This window comes from Poecilia formosa, unplaced genomic scaffold, assembly GCF_000485575.1.
Source record: "Poecilia formosa unplaced genomic scaffold, Poecilia_formosa-5.1.2 Scaffold10, whole genome shotgun sequence".
Classification (NCBI taxonomy): domain Eukaryota; kingdom Metazoa; phylum Chordata; class Actinopteri; order Cyprinodontiformes; family Poeciliidae; genus Poecilia; species Poecilia formosa.
Genome location: NW_006799949.1, coordinates 1,831,997 through 1,849,458, shown reverse-complemented (window position 1 = coordinate 1,849,458; position 17,462 = coordinate 1,831,997). Strand labels below are relative to the sequence as shown.

At 37.8% G+C, this 17,462-nt stretch overlaps 1 protein-coding gene across 1 annotated transcript in view; it reads right to left on the bottom strand.

Moving 5' to 3' along the window:
- Window positions 1-17,462, bottom strand: part of LOC103130141 (adhesion G-protein coupled receptor D2-like) — a 78,655-nt gene that overhangs the window by 5,851 nt on the left and 55,342 nt on the right. Inside the window, exon 24 of the mRNA XM_007541467.2 lies at window positions 8,908-8,981. Within this exon, the coding sequence (XP_007541529.1) occupies window positions 8,908-8,981 (74 nt within the window). The remainder of the gene's footprint in view (window positions 1-8,907; window positions 8,982-17,462) is intronic.

Sequence of the window (17,462 nt, the reverse complement as noted above, 5' to 3'; positions counted from 1 at the left end):
TGTTTTGGTATTTTTATAAATCTTAGAAAAAAAAAAAAAAAAAAGATTTAAATCAACATAAACATTGACTTCATGTTGACAAGTACTTTCTTTGGGAGTGTAGCGAGGGCCTAACAGTGGAGGGCAAGCTTTGAGTCTAATATGACCTGAGTGATGTAAGATGAGGTGAGAGAGTGTAAAGCCTGAGGCTTTACACACCAAAGCACCAGGCAGCAGTTTGATCAATACGGCATGGCCAGATCTGTACAAGATGGCAGTGGTAGACAGTGGAGGGTCTAGCCTTCATGATGGACTTGCACAGGGCAGTGGTATGCCGGAATTATTTAGGAATCATTTATTGATTATCATATCATTGCTGACATCAAGCTAATATAAAGTCTATTACTTATATATATGTGTTGTTTTCAGAAGAAACAGTTACAGTATAAGTTTGAGTGGACAGAGTTATCACAATCAAGTAAAAGAAAACAAAGAAAAAACAAATAATGTGGATAATACTATTTTGTACAATAAAATCAACATTGTCAAGGAACAGTTGCAGATTTAGGAGACATTCACACCAGCTCCGTTTAATTCGCTTTAGTCAAACTCTGACTTGTTTGCATGGAAAGTCTTGGTTGGTTGATTGTTTCCAAACGCACATCAGGATGTGAATTGGTCCTGAACTCTACCGTTTGAAAATTTATGAACTTTGTTTGAATGTTGGATGTGTATGAAGAAACCACCAATTTAATGATTAGTTGACACTTGGGATGAATTAAGCAAAGAACTTGTTGGAGACTCCAGATATTTGTATATGGTTTCTACATAGCTTGCTAGGGGGAATCTAAGTGGGAAAAAGAAAACACAAGAAAGTCAAACTTGCAAGGCAAATGTAAGTTTTCTTTTTAAATAACCTAAGATGCTCATATTACACTGACCTATAAAAAATGATATTGATGATGGGTGAATGTAAATATCTAATCAACACTTTCTTACGTCTCTTAAACCAGTTATGCAGAAACAAAAGCAAACTCACACATGTTCAGACCTAAAAAAAAATCTGACATTCATAAGTGATAAAAATGTCAGTTGGAATTTTTAAATATGTATAAATAATGGATGCTCCTAGTAAGCAGGGGATCATCTTCAATGAGCTAAGTGTGTGGAGTGGGCTGTCTCATCTCCAAGCAGAAGAGCCATCTTAATGACTGCGCCCGGAGACCTTGGGGTCTACACGTACTCCCCCTGTTTTCATCAACCCTCCCATCAGAACCCCTGCTCTTCATCAGACCCATTCATGCTCCTGAGCACAATGTATCATGCAGAGCAGAATATGAGCTTTTAAATTAAACATTGACAGCAGCAGCTGCTGCCTGTTTTAGGCAAATCAGCAGAAAATCAACCAAACTGGGTGGTTTGGGAAGATCTGCGTGTGTGCAATTGAGACGTTTTAGGGGCCGACTGGTCGGGTCTCACAAACCTGCGGAGAGTAGCAAATGCAAATCGTGCCACAAGCCTGTGTGGGCATAGTAGTTAACAGCGGTGTCAGATGTGACTCGACTCTGAGCCCTATGTGATTTGGACTCAGCAAAATCACTGGGTGCTACTATTTTTGGCATTTCATTTGGTAAAAAGATATATTGTGACTTTCCTCTTGTTTCTCAGGGAGTGGCATCTCATGTGTAATACCAACCAGCGACACAAACGTGAACAATGGAGGGGGGAGAGAGGTGCTCGTTTACTACAGGAGCTATTCTGAGTTTGTGTCTGCTATAGATGACAATATGAATGTCCATTGTAACCTCTGAGATGGCGACAAAGTGCTATTGTTATACTCTTAAGTAACACTTTGGTTGTTCTGTCTCCGGAACAACGAGTGTGAATTTCTGTACTTCTCCAGTGGAGGGTGGAGCCACTACCAATCAATCCTAGAATAGGCTTTCTGGCTGATTTCTGATGCACAGATCAAAATTTCTTGAGTAAACTGACAAACATTAATGCAGCATAAAAAATAAAATAAAAAAAAACATTTACAATTTTCTCACTGTATTTACGTTGCTTTTAGGCGTATGTCAACTGATATCAATATTTATTGATTTTTTTTTTTTTTTCACTGTCAATTGTAAATCTTATTTTTTTCCAGTCAACTCTTGTAGTATGAAATCAACATATAACAACTGCATCTGATCTACTTTTTATCTTGGGGTATAATAATAGTCTTACAACCTATCAATAGCTTCAACAATAACTTGAGGAAACATTTGAGCATAGCACAGTCTAATTGGTAGAGCAAGTCTCACCAGGTGGTGTCAAGCAGAGAGCTGCGACTAAACTTTGGCAGTTTCCCCATCACTCAAACAAAAGCAGGACTTCGGTGCAAAACCAGAAAGTGAGGCAGAGTTGAAGAAGTTGAGGAAATGCCGCCCTTAAACACAGTTGACTCATCCTGGTTGTCACTTTTATGGTAAGGCTGCGGGGGCTGTTGTCAGCAGCTGTTGAATGGAGCTAAAAGTAACTTGAAATCTAACTCAGTTACTTTTAAAATCAAGGTATCAGTAAAGGCACTAAGTTATTTTTTTCAAGGAGAAGTGCAAATGTGCAGCAAAAGCCAAAATGAGATGCAAACAGGTGTAACCGCACATCAAATCACTTTTTCAAACAGGGCCATGCAGGTTTGCAGTTTTTCCTCCCTAAATAATGAACACCATTTAAAAAGCTGCTTTTTGTGTTTACTTGTGCTGTCTTTGACTAAGATTTAAATTGGCTTGATGTTCTGAAAAACTAAAGGGTGACAAACACACAAAGAAATAGGAAATCAGAAAAGGGGCAAACACTTCTTCACACCGCTACAAAATGGCAATGTATGCTACAATTGAATACAAATAGACTCACACATTTCCAGACCGCAGAAGTGTCAACTGAGAGTAACTCAGGTATTTGAGTCTTGTCTAATTAAATAAAGGCAAACATTCCTGGACAGATATTTTCTTCAAATAGAGGATAGTGGAATTTATAACATCCTGCATCAACTTTACTTTGTATGACGATGACGATAGATGAGGTAAGGACGACTACACTCCTCTCCTGACCTGCATTCCGACATAAACAGGAAATTGCCTGCGGGAAGGAAGTCATATTTTTTACAGCTGTGCCCTGCGATGAGAACAGCACAGGGAGACCTGCCTTTCCAATATGTCTAAGAGCTGTGCCGAACATACCTACAATATGCCAGTCAATATTAAAAAGCATGAATAATCCAGATGGCGTAAAAGGTAATGATACTCTTTTTATTTTAAGCAAGACTCTGGTATAGTCACAATTCAAAGAGTTTTTCCTCTACGAGCAACACAGACACCTTTGTCTCTTTGTTTCAGATTTTGGACGGTGATCAAGGCCCCAGGTTCAGACTCGGGGCTTGTGATGTGTCACAGAACAGGGATTTATGTGGCTCTTGTATCCGACGATAGTCATCACATCTGCAAGTCAAGGCAGTAAATCAGATTGATAGGCTGCACAGATTTCCATTTTCAAACTGGACCAAAGGACAGGAATTAAATGATGCAGATGTAGTCTGTGCCATCTCAAATTCCCTTCGGCTTGAGAGCATTTCACTTCTCAGCGCAAACGCCTTTTGTAGCGAGCTTTTGCAAGCACGTCCATCGGAAGACGTGATTAATTTGCCTTCCAAAAAGAGACGTTCCATTTGTTAAAATGTAGAGGCTCAGAAAGAAATAATTTCATGTCCTACAGGAAGTGATTTAATGTGCAAAAAGACATGCACTTGTTTTTACTCTGTCCTTTTCCTGTTGTGTTCTGATAGGGACTTCCTCTCCCCAGTGGGGGTGGATACAGTGTCATCCGTCCATCCATCCCACCCACCTCAACCCAAGCATAACTCACAGAAATGTCATCATGCTGTCAAGCTACCTCAATAAAAATATTTCGAAACTTTCAAGACATCAGTACAGACGGACACCAGGAAAGTGTAAAGCACTTCCAACTGAGATCGTGTGAGGTGAGCTATAGCAAAGCATAAAAAGGTCGATGTTTGTGATTTTAACGTTGTAAACTCTGCTTAAGCATTTGAGAAATTTTAGTGTTGGCCTGGGTGCGGGGGTGGTTGCAGGCTTCACCTCAGCACTGGTAACACCAGGATGATCTTTTCCTGCCTGCCCCAGTATCTCTACGACCAACTCCCTTCCTTCCCGCCAATACACAGCGATAGGGCACAGCCTTACACACGTAACTGTTATAGAAATGTAAGCATCTTCTTTAGACACCATTCTCCCTCTGACACTGACCTTTGTAACGAGGTAAAACCTGATTCAGTATAAATACTTGTCATTTACGCTTTATCACAGTGCAACCTGCACATTTGTTTTAAATAGATACTCTAAAGGCAATTTCAAGAAAAGGTGCCACTAATGAGTTGCTATAGCCTAGATGAAACTGAGGACGGATGGAATCTTTTATGCAAAAACTGAAAAAGATCAAGTTTTAAAATTCTGCAGTCAAATTTAGATAAAGCAAAAGGCAAATGTGTAGAATGTTTTGGTCTTACTAGTTGTTTTTTTTTGTTTTGTCTTTGGAGATTGAAAGTAGAAATACATATTTCTTGTTGCTGTTGTTGTGGTTTGGGTTGGTGAGGAAACTTTCATACATGATGTGTTGCACAGGTTTGCTAGGGTTAGGGTTAGTGTTCAGTGTTACTCTACATTTAATCAATGAATAAAATATGATTTATCACTTATTAGCAAAATGTTGTAGAAAAAAAACATTTTCTTTTCATTTAAAAATTGCTTTGTGTGACAATACTTTTGTGTTTACTTCGCTATAAAGTATCTTTTGCTAAAATGACAGAACTACTGCATTTTTGATCCGATAACATTTTTCAGTTGGGTAAAGTTAGTCACATTCAAACAAAACTGGACATGTGCACAGTCACCTACAGATGGAGGAAACACTCTCAGTGCTGCCTGTGTCTGCTGAGGATGTGCGGTGCAGTGATGGCACATTAACGATCAGACCCATGACAGCAGTGTGCTCAGCCTCACTGAAAAAAAGCCTGCTGCCAGTGTTTAATTCAATGAGGATTGTTTGAGTGAAACAATGGCTTCTGGCCCCATTGAGATTAAGGGAAGGGTGAGAAAGGTGTGTTTGTCAATGGCAGCTGACTGTATTTTTGTGTTTTAGCCCACTGGTGATCCCGTGGGTTCGATGGGGTCGTGAATCAGACGTATCGCTGTGGTGCAAGGGACATCCGCTGTTTTTCCAGGTAACACACAAAAACAGGTCAACAATGAGTGGCTAGAAGGGAAAATACAACCAGACATGCTCACTGTGGTACCATAAAGACTATTTAGAGACACTGGGAGTAAGTTGTGCTTATATTTAGGGTTACAGTTATTTTTAGTTAGAGTTTTCAAAACCATCTTACAATAAATAAATAAAATACACTATCTGATGAAGTATCTCATAAAGAACAGACAAAAAAAAAAAAGCCAGCCAACCCCATGGACAGTAGGGTTGGCTTTTTTTTATTTATTTTTTTATTAGCCACACCTGCTAATAAGGCTAATGATAAAACAAGCAATTGTTAAATGGTGGACCAACACTGACGCTGACAATACAAAAAGGACCTAGTCAGAACCCATGGTAACCTATTCCTAACATATAGTCTATTAAAATGCAAATACTTTTTCAAATGTTTCACTATACAGGAAAGTGACATTTTTGAACATTGTATAAATAGGGCCTGTCTAGCAGCCACTGGTTTTGTAATAATGTTTAATTGGCTGTTTTTCATGTCTGATAAGACCTTTGACTTCAAAACAGGTTTCCTGGAAACCAGTATTATGTAATTTGTCATTTACACTCAGTTCAGTAGCAAGTCAGAGGCAACAGTCTCTGTTTTTATTTAATTTTATTTATTTGGGTAGTTTGCATTCCATGTAGTCCACTTCGACTATGCTAATGGAGTTTACTGATTTAGAGCTGCAGGTCTTAATGAAAATCCTCTGCCTGATGATCAGTGCTATTGATCACGTTGAGCTCCTGTTTTAAGCGGGGCTAATTGATCAATCACCACAGGTTGCTTTGGATTAATGGAACATGACTGGTACATGAACCTGCAGCTCTCTCCTCCCAAGGCATTTTTACCTTTCAGGAGTGTTTATGTGTGAGATACAATTGATCTATGGGTACAAATTTTTTTAAACCTTTGTGCACAACTTATAATGCATAATATGGTGCTGTGTTGTCCAGTTTAATTGAAGAATTTTTCTTGTCAGAGGTAATATTTAGGCTTCTACAAACTGAAAGTGCCTCTTCATAAAAAGGCATTATAAAGCAATAAAAACAAATTTAAACGTGTACTGATGGTCATCTTTTTTAAGATAGCTTTTGACTATATTTGTGACAATGGAAATGCTCCAATCCATGATTTTTGGGTCATGATCTGATCCTTATATCTGAGTTTATTAATCCACAGATACCAATATTTTTCGATCCACGACCTATTAATTTAAGCATTTGCTGTTCAATTCTTATGATTTACAAGCTAATCGTATATAAACTGAGTCATGCTGTTGAAATTTGCGCATATACTTTAACAGTTTAACAGTTACATAATAGATATTGAAAATATTCTTTTGTTCTCAAACTTACAATATGGTCAGTAGTTGAGATTATAAATATGCAGATGACTGAGACAAAGGAGAGAGTGGATAGTTGGGCATAAACCACAGTAGGCATTAGAACATACTGATTCTGTAAAAAGCTTTCAGCTCTCTGGTTTTACAGTAAAATGCTGTAAAAGGTTCAAAACCCACCACCACAAGCATCAACATCGCACTGCGGTAAATAGTAACGATACCAGTATTTGACCAGGAACCAATGGTGGATTGAATTGGGCCCATCTCTGATCACAGATTACACCGCTAGGTTGTCAGTATTGCACAAGTTACTTTGCAGTCCATGGATTTGAAAATGTAAAATTTGGATTGTGAAAGAACAAAACAACAACACACTCTTCAACAAACACAGAAAAGTGTGATGTCACTCTACCTAAGAGCAGGAATCAACATTTTCCGCTAAAAAGTTACAAGGTTGGTCTAACACAAAAAGTCAGTAATAAATACAAAATATCAGTAATAAATACATTAAATTACTTATTTATGTTTAAGGAGTTTTATAAAGAGAGCTTTTCAATCACATGTCTGTGCTTAGTGTTCGCTCTAGGTAACAGTTAATGTAGAAAAACTCTAAGTTGAATTTAGAACATAGTCATAAGCGTTAACTACCATCCAAATATTAGTACACACATCCAGGTTCAAAACACTCCCTGTGAATGACTGACATGCTGACCGACCACTAGTGACTCCGCGGAGGCTTTGTTTTCTGTGCATATGAAAGAGTGGACTGGATATTCCAGCTGGCCTGTCATGGGACTCCCAATCGCGTGTGAACTGTACACAGAGGGAGCTGCGGCTAACAGGTCCAACACTGAAACACTTAGCAGGATGAAAAGGTCAGCTGGGGTGAGCTCAGCAGGGTAAACCAGGAATAGTTTTCTTTGTGACTCTGAATTGTTTGAGCAACATTCCGGTCATGTGGAATTTTAATCTTAGTATTTTTCAACTTTAGAGAAACAAAATAAATCCTTGTTACAATACATGTAAAAAGAAATTCTATTCTATTTGCTTTTCACAAAATAACAATTAAAACAAATGCATTATTTGCATCTCATAACAAATTACATATTTCAATTTCCCACTGTTATTCATCTACAAACCTTTCCTTACAGAAACACACACACATCATGCCCACTTCTACGCATTTAGTTAACCTTGACCAACTAACCAGCCACACACTCTGCTCAAATCCTGCTGTCCTAACTTGCAGATGGTGCGGAATGAGATCACAATTCCACCCAACAACCTCTGGTGTGAACTTAATTGTGTACACTCAGGTATTGGGTTTCAGAGAGCGTCTGAAACTCCCAGCAAGTGAAGAGAAACAGATAGAGTGAACTTGACAATGAGCGAGAGTGCGACAGCGCAAGAAGAGAGGGAGAGAGGCACGGACCACCCAACAGCTGCAAAGGAAAACAAAGCCAGGGCAGCCGGAGAACAGAGTCGGCTTCGATCAGTTCGGAAGTAGGACAATTGAAAGATGTTGTGCAGGAGCTGCTTGCCAAGACAAGAAAAATGACAGAAAGTGAAGAAGAAAAACTGCATTTAATCAAAGAGTTGATCTTAAACTGTACATGTATGCAGTGTGTAATGTTTAGCAGTATCAAAACAAAATTCATACACATTATGAAAGTTGTTTATGTGAGCAGAAAAAAATCCTTTAAAACAATTACATACAAAAACAAACATTAAGATCAGTTTTCAACACATACTGGGAGTTTCAGGAATGATAGCATAGTCAAAAATAAAAGATAATTTTAGAAAAAAATTAATATAGTTTTGTAAAGTAAACTGAAAAAAAAAACATAAATATTATGTTTTTTTTTTTGGTCTTTGTTTTTTTTTAACCAGATGAGCTTGCAAAACAATCTTATTACATTACATCATTTAATGATAGAGTTTATGATGAACATTTTTTTTTTCTTTTTTAAAAGGTAAATGCAATATTGTCTAAAGTGTATGAGAGGTTGTTTTAGTGGTGGCCACTAGGGGGACGAGTTTGTTAAATGTTGGTTCTGAAAGCTGGATGCTGGATGTGTTTCAGTGATGAGGCAGTCAGTTAAGCACTGAGCAGCCTGTGTGGGAGGTTTGGAGGAAGCCAGAAAGGGACTTATGCATCTAAATTTGTTGTCTACCTGTTCAGACCATTTTGCTGTTTTCCCAAACCACCATTTCCCTGAATTACCAATAATCTTATTATGTAAACTCTGTGCATATATAAAAAGAAAGTTACCTTTTTATCTGCTGGAGTCAATGTGGATGTTTGAAGCAGGGATTTTTCCTCAGCACATGGATTGGGTAACTGACCTGAAGACAGTCAAATGCAGGCATTGTTAGCTTTTTGAATTCCTGGGTGCACATTTTAAAACATTTTGTTTCTGCACATCATCACAAATTTTGTCTAATCATGATACAAAAAAAGGTCATTAGAACAGAATCACTGCAACAACATGATATAAAATTAATCAAAGCAGAAAGTAACAACTTACAAAAAGCTTTGAAGTATAAAAATGAAATAATTGAATATAAGCAATTTAAATATATCAGTTTCATATACATGTGAAATTGATATATCTGAATATGAAATAAGAAGCTTTAAATTAAAATTTGAGACAGACATCAAATTTTGAGATACGTTTATTTACACATCTTCAGAAAATATTTAAATATCTCTTATCTTACACCAGCTGTGACATTTTACCTCTTTCTTTTTTATAAAAATCATGTAATAAGAAAAAATGTTTATTGAAAAAAAGTAAAAGTAAGTCCTGAAGCTGTTGATTTGTTTGACACAGAATGAGAAAGTCTTTTTTCTGTTTAGAAGAAACAGAAAAGTCAAAACATACTGGGTATGTTGGACCCTGTAAAGCTCTTAAATATTCTAGGTTAGTCTGCATATTCTAGGTTAAGAATAGAATATGCAGACTTTGTGAGTTTTTCGTTTGTCGTGAACCTATCTACTTCCTCTGATTGTCAACTGTCTTGTCTCTGTCATGTTATTCATGACGAGTCACCGCTGCTCTCCACCCCGACACTGGTTTATGGATTGGTCTCCGAGGACGACTGCTTATTTGAGCAGGGTGGGCAGCACGCCTTTAACACATGTATCTACACACATTATGCAGTATCTTCATCTGTCTCCGTCTCATTTATATGTAAAAGGGCAGAAGGGCAGGTGGCTAGTCGAAAGGAGAGAGGTCAGTGTCCTGAAGGAGTTTATCTCTCTGAGATGTCAAAGTTATGAATGTGAAGAAGAGGGAAAGCAGGACAGAATGGTGCGACTCAAAACAATCTGGAAAGCATTGTTTTGTGACCAAACTGATTTGTCACAGCCGTTACACTGTATAACTTATCTAAAAGTCCTCAAAGAGTCAAACACAATGATTAGGTGTGAATTACAAAGGTTAAACAAATTTGACACATTTCTGTGTTTATTTGCTTAGAAGAGAGTTGCAGTTAGAATCACATTCATGTTGTCTGTGGCTGTGACTTTTGCTGTAACAAGCCAGAATTAAAAACACTTCAAAGTAAGAGAAAGACTGAAGTAACCACAGAATTTTGAAACTATGTGCAACGAGTCACATTGGTGCATTGATGACAACACAGCCATAGACTGTAAACTGTTTCTCTAACCCAACTCCCAGAAAGTTCAATTCATTTGAATGCAAGCACTGTAAAATCCTTCAGTGTCCATCATTAGTGACTCAGATTAAATGCTGAGTTTGTGAAAAAAAAAAAGACACTTATTGGAAAATTTAAAGCTAGCAGAATGAAACTGCAGTATATTAGATGATGGAAACAAAATATTTGTATTATTGAAGAAACAGTAAATGTTCTTTAGTTCTACTACATAACTTCTCCCTGATGCTTCACAGTACATCCAGGAAGGCAAATCTCCCTGCCAGGGCAGCTTTATGAGGTAAAACCTTTTACTCTGATGGTCTGATTTGGCCTGCGACAGCAGTAAAATGATGATACCAGCAAAATATCCCAAAAAGGCTTTCTGCAGCATAAACAGACCTTTATGTAAACAAAAGTACAAGTTCAGAAATTGTTTCATTTTACGATGATCACATTAGATCATACAGTGGGATCTGACAGGAGGTAAAAAAGAAAGAAAGAAATCTTTCAAAAGTTTCAAAACTTGGCAAATTTATTTGTGGCGATTTTACAGATATAATTACATAATTTGTTATGGGCCTCTGAAAGTCCGTTGTTTGACATTGGACGTACAGGCTTCTTAAAACATTCCCAGGCACACTACAGCATCAGGATCCAAACTCTTGTGTCTTTTCTTGTATTTGATAAAGCAAAGTGAATGTCCTTCTGATGATGCCATTTAAATGTGGCTTTGTTCATGAATTGTCTTGAAATAAAAAATTAAATATGCATCACAATGTAGATCACAATGAAACCTACATGCGATGTAGTATTACAAATAATGACACCAACGACACTGGAAACTGTAACTGAACATAGCAGTCGTTATCAATTCAATCAGAACAGTTGTGCTGTGATAAAGCGTTAGTGTTGCACGGTAAAAAGAACATTTATGCAGTTTGCGTGGAAAGTAACTGCATTTCACCAAATCAGAGTTTGGTAATGTGTGGAGGACAAACAACTAAAAAGTTTTCTGAAAAGATGAGGGTAACACTGGCAGTGAGCGGTGCAGAGGGAAGGTTGGGTTCAGGAAGTTTTCACTCCTTTTTTTCCCAGTGTGCCCCTGGCCTTTCCAATTTCCAGTGAATTGCTGAAAGAAGCCAGATACAGGCAGGGTAATCTCCAGCTAATAAGAAGCTTTATTGAAAACAGACAGCCGGTGACATATTACAAGCTTGAAAGATGCGTGCTTACATTTGTACACACACAATCACACTGACAACTTAATGCACATGACCACACAAAGATGTATAATTGCAGTGCGGTGTATGACAATAAAGACTAGAAAGAAACAATCACTGAAAATGTGTAAAACTATAAAACAAGCACATGTGCAAACATCAACACACCAACAAATACACAAAAACCTCACCAGACCCAGATTCTTTATCCTACCACTGACTTCAGCCCTCTACTACCATTGCAGAAATGTGCAAGCATATAGCAAAAATATAAAAAAATTCCATTATAATGTATCAATTATCAATTAAGAAGCAAAGAACAGGATCGCTATGGGTTTTACTTATGTGAATGTGTCTGTTTTATGTGACTGCATGAGAGAATAGGAAATAACAATGAGCATTCTCAATAACATTTGTGAAATACTGTAGAAGTGAGAGAAAAGAAAACATGCAAATAAGTTGTTACCGAAATGTGCATCAGATATGTGCAATATGTGGCTCACACAAATGTGTATAGTGGTTCTGATGAATAAATACAGTTTCTGACACTGAAGTTCCATTATAATAAGTGAATAGAAGACATTAAATAGACTGACAGAGGTGCCCCATTAAAATGTATTGGACTAGTCAATGGGGCTCATCTGTTTCTAGGGTGGTACTAGTGATAAAGGAGCATCAGAATTGCTACCTTTTGTATTTTCATAAATAAAGGTTTTATGAACCTCAATTTGTACTTCCATTGCCTATTTTTAGTGTTGAATTACTCTCAGTATTACTTTTATGAACGTAAGTGAATCACATGGTGTCCACATTCGTTAAAAAACTATGAACTAGTCCTTCGGTTTAAGGAAACTATCAGTCACATGCCAATTTTAGCATCCTCAGCAGATATGGTTTGTCAATCAAATTTTTCTCACAATACTTATGAAACATTTGTATTTTTTCTGTCATTCTATTACGTTTTCTTTCCCTCAGGGTATCTAAATTCTACTACACAATTTAAAAGTGATGTACCACTATCCCATCATTTTGTAAACAAGTGTTGCTGGTTAATCAAAAAGGTGATCCTTACTAAATGACTTTCAAAAGTTTCAAAAAGCAGCTTACACTTTTTTAAGAAGAAGTCTAGTTCACAAAAAATATTGTGGCATTTTACTACACAATCTTGTTCTATAAGATCCTGTAGAACTCCACCTACAAAACTGCTCTACCTTGCAGCTCGGGATCATACTTGCTGTTTCTAAAAGGGGAGTTTCTTAAGTGTATAATAAGAATATTGTAATTGAAGTATTTATCAGTGTTTGCAACCAACTACTTTTGCACATGGATCTGTAAAAAACACTGTTGACAATATCTTCCCAGTTACAATCTGCTATAACTGGATACCAGTGAATTCACTGTTCAGGAAATCAGTTTAAAGTCATTTGGCCTTTTTGACATGATTCATTATTCCACTGTAAGTAGTCAAAGGAAGACGGATACGGGTTATCATTAACGTGCTTTTTTCATAGAAGTGACATATGGGTTTCATTCCTCGGTGTTTAGACCCATGTCAAATGCATGTTTAGACATGCCAACATACATTGCAAGATAATAAATACTGTGACAGCAGCTTTACCAGAAGTAGATTGAGAAGTATGAAAAGGAACCCAACCCAAGTCTCTGAATTCCCTTTTTTAAAAGCAATCAAGGAGCGACATGAAGCCTCATACACAAACACCTCTCATCACAATCCACAGGACTCAGAGAAAGCTAGAGCGTGTTTAAAGGAGTTGGCATTCTCTACTTGACTGAGGCAGATCATAGAAGAGTTTTAGAAAAACACATGGCTGGAAAAAGAAGAAAGAGAGTTTGAGTCTGAGGTTTCAGAGAAACTTTTGTGATTTACAAACCACCAACTTGGCACTCAGACACCCTCTCTCATTATATTTGTAAGCATTTGTATTTGTTCTGCACAGTTCTGAGCTTTTAAATTGTTTTCATGTCAGCTAAAAACAAAACATAGTCGCTCAAATATACAAGGGCAAACTGTTGAAAATGCAAAAAAAAAAAAAGGGAAATATGCTAATAATCAAACTGCATAAGCATACATATCACTTTTCTATACAAAATAGCATCCATTCCAAATGCATTTCCTCTTTCTCGCACACACAACCATTCATCCTAAGAGTGCCTCACCCCCTTGTGTAAAGCACTCCCAGTGTTCTGCTTACACCATCAGCAGCATCAAAAAGGACAATCTATGTTCCCTCCTCTGTCTTCTTTTTTTCATTTGAGTGACTATGAGCGGTAGCTGCAGCAGCTGCAGCATCTCTCCCTGCCCGTGCTCAGTCGGGGTGAGGCAATAGGTTTAGCAGGCGAGGAGGCGAGGCAGATTTATGGTGGTGGATGTGACCTCTGGGGCCGTAACACGGTGATGGGTGAGTGGCTCTCAGCGGTAAGCTACTGGCACTTGACAAAGTGCCCGAAGCAGAATGAATTTACTTCTCTTTTCCTCAATCATCAAGCAGCCACTGCCCTGACCCCCATCCTGACTGCTATAACAAGATCTCCCATCTCACAAGGGCCTGAAAAATTTACTGTCACATCTACTTTTCAATGAGCTCAAGTGAGCACTTCTTTCACCTTCAGCGGAGCAGGTGCTGGTGTCGAGCAGGGCTAACCTGCCCCCAGTATGAGTTTGCGTGTGTATGTTTTATGTGTGCGCGCATCAGGGGGAACTTACACGGAGAGCACTCTGCACCCACAGGTAAGCTGGTGAACGCACCTCTGTGTTCATCCACAGCCCTTAATAGGGCATTTATAAGTAGACAAAACAAAGCAGGAAATACCCAAAGACACACAGGTATTCCACGGTTTCATGCAATGTTTATAAAACTTGTGCGTTTTCTGCAGCACTCTTAAGTGTAATAAGGTTACCAGGGACACAGAGGGCAGAACTATATGGATGTCAATAGACACCTCTCCCATTTATATTAAAAGTCAATCTACCTTAACACATCTCTTATACACACAAGCACACACAGCAGGCATTATGGAATTTGGGTGTATGAAGGCTTTCATCAGCCTGATGGCAGTAGAGTTGGACTTAATGATCCCGGTATTCTTTTTTTTTTTATAACCAGTCGATAAATCTTGATGCCAACACATTTAAATTTCACCTTTCATGCTCTCTACTCGCTAGAATGAAATATAGTGAAGGTAAAAGAAAATTAAGAACATCAAATGAAAGCTAAGAAGGATGCAACAGATTTTTTTTCTTCAGTCCAAATTGTTTTGGATCCTTCCATACACCTGATAATAAATGAAATACTGTTTCTGTTTAGTTTCCACACATTCAAGCAAATAAAAAAAAAAAAGAAAAAAAACAGTTTTAATGAATTTGACAAAAATACCTTGAATCTCAAAATGAATAACTCAGTATGGACTGTAAAGGTTACTTTGTCCTCGGGTTCAACTAAAGCTAATGAGAGACTGAAACGGTTTGAAATCAAATAATCTCTACTTCTTTTTCCTTTTTCAATTCATTAAAAAAAAGAATAGGATTTTCTTACTTTTTAAAGAAAACAGTAAATATATATTGAATATTGAACATTAAAATTTTGAAGAAATTAAGAAATGTACAGATTTTATGCAGTTAAAGCTGTTAATTCAGCACGGTAAAACAAATAATTTAAGCTGTGTGGTCATGAACTTCAGTATTTTGTAAAATCAGGTAATATCAAGGTCTAAAAACAATAAGACAAATGTTTTCAAATCAAATTGATTTTTTTTTCTTCTTTTAGGTACACTGAACAAATAATTTCTATAATGTTCAAATATTTTAGAAAGATGAAAATAATTAAGTGCAATTTTGATTCGAAATAGTAAAGCTACACGGAAAAAAGGTTAACTTTGCATCCTATAGAGTCCCTGAGAGACAAACAAATATGTTGCATTTCAATTCAGAATCAATTTGAAAATAAATATCTAGTTAGTAAATCTTGGGTCCACCATGCAGACTGATCCAATAAAACAGGAGATAAAATAGCTCATGACTGTTCTTCTTTATAACACAAGAGGGTTTTAAAAAGTACTGCACTATATTGTCCATTGATATTACAGTTACACTGCCAATCAATAACCTGTGCATTAGACAAAGAAACTAGCCTGTGCTCACATTTCTATTTGCCAAGTTCAGTCTTGAATATGTCATTACTAATTCAAGCTCTTTTCTTTTTATGATCCCAGCCTCACCAGCTCGAATAATGTTATCATGATGAGCCAATAAAAATCAATGATTAAACACGTGTAATTTCCCAGAGACAATGTATTAAAATTTATTGTCTCTTGCCTTGCAGCGGGCATCACGAGAGCCCCGGAGCGACTTACTGTCTGTGGGTTACAACTGAAAATAAAATGGGGATTAAAAGCTACTCAATGAGCTGCTGTGAAATTGATCAGGCTATGAAAGCTGCTCCGCGGCTGCTCTCGCCTGTTAAGCTCCAGAGTGCAGGATTAAAACTGTGGTAGAAAGGGAACGGTGAAGTTTCAGACAGAAGACTGTAGAGACTGAAACTCGGATAGGCTGAAGGGAATTCTCATGATGTAACGCAGAAAACAGCTTTGCTTGATGAGATACAAAGATTTGAAGGAATTCACCGTCACTCAAATTTTTGCTTACATGAGAAGGAACAAAACTGGTGATAGAGAATTTGAACGGATGAAAGAAAAACTCTAATACGTAGCAATAATTATATGCTTTAGCAGGCAATCTATAAATCTAAATAAAATCATAGGATGTCAACATATATAGAAAAACAAATACAACTAAAATAAAAGCATGGAATAACATGCAGAGAGTACAGCAGCCAATCCATAATCTCTAACATAGTAATATCCAAAATAGTCTGTGATGTGCAAAGAGCTTCAGCACTTAAAATCAAGCTCCGGTTTGGTGGTCCTGCTCTGCATGCCACACAGACTTCTGTTCTAGTCTCTTCCAACCTCTCTGGTTAAAAACACAAATACCACATTCACTTGTATCTCTAGGAAACTCTGTGGGGCCATGTTCTCCAATAACCCATGGAGATTTACTGTTTGATCATCAACTTGGACAGTATTCCGTTTGGACTCCTTTTTTAAATTACATAAAACGAGAAAGAAAAAAATAAAATAAAATCCAGTGGCCACAAACAACACGTCTGGCTCAATCAGTGGCAGTGGCTCAGCAAACTGCATTTTTCTTTTAACTTTCAATTCTCCTAAGCATCCGTGCTTCACAGCCCCTAGGGCTATTGCCTTTCTCAATCTGTCCCTGGAGAGGCAGGAGTTATGGTCCCTGTCGATTGAGGAGAAAGGGATGTTATTCCCCTGTCACCTCCTGGTCGTGCCGCCATCCTCCCAGCCCTGATCTACAGCCTAACCACACTGCCTCCCCTTACCGCCTTCCTCTCTCCCTTTTCCCCACTTTTTTCTGTCGTAAGCTGCGGATATGTCGTTGCCATGGACTGTTGAGATGTGGATGATGGAAAAACGTTCTTGCAAAGGGGGTGGAGGTGCTGGTTGTGGCTGATGTTTTTTCTGTCATGATTGTTAAATTACATGAAATTTGCTTATCCAGATGGACAACGGATTCTAACGGATATTGAAATAAATGTATTTCAGTAACCAAATGCTGCACATTCATTCATTTACAAAACTAATTGTGCCATTGTGCCAGATGGGGGAAACAGAGTGGGCTGAGGGAGAGGGGATGTGAGACCTGGTGGCCCAGGGGAGGTGACCTATCCCAGGGCACATGCAGGTCCTTGAATGACACCCTTGATAGTGGAGCACTGACAGGGTTAAACATGAAAGGCAGTTATCTGAAGATTACATGTGCTGGCCGTTAACTCATGTCACAGGGGTCTAGGTAGATGTGATTTCCTATTCTTTTTCTTTTTTTGGCTATCTCTATATATATATA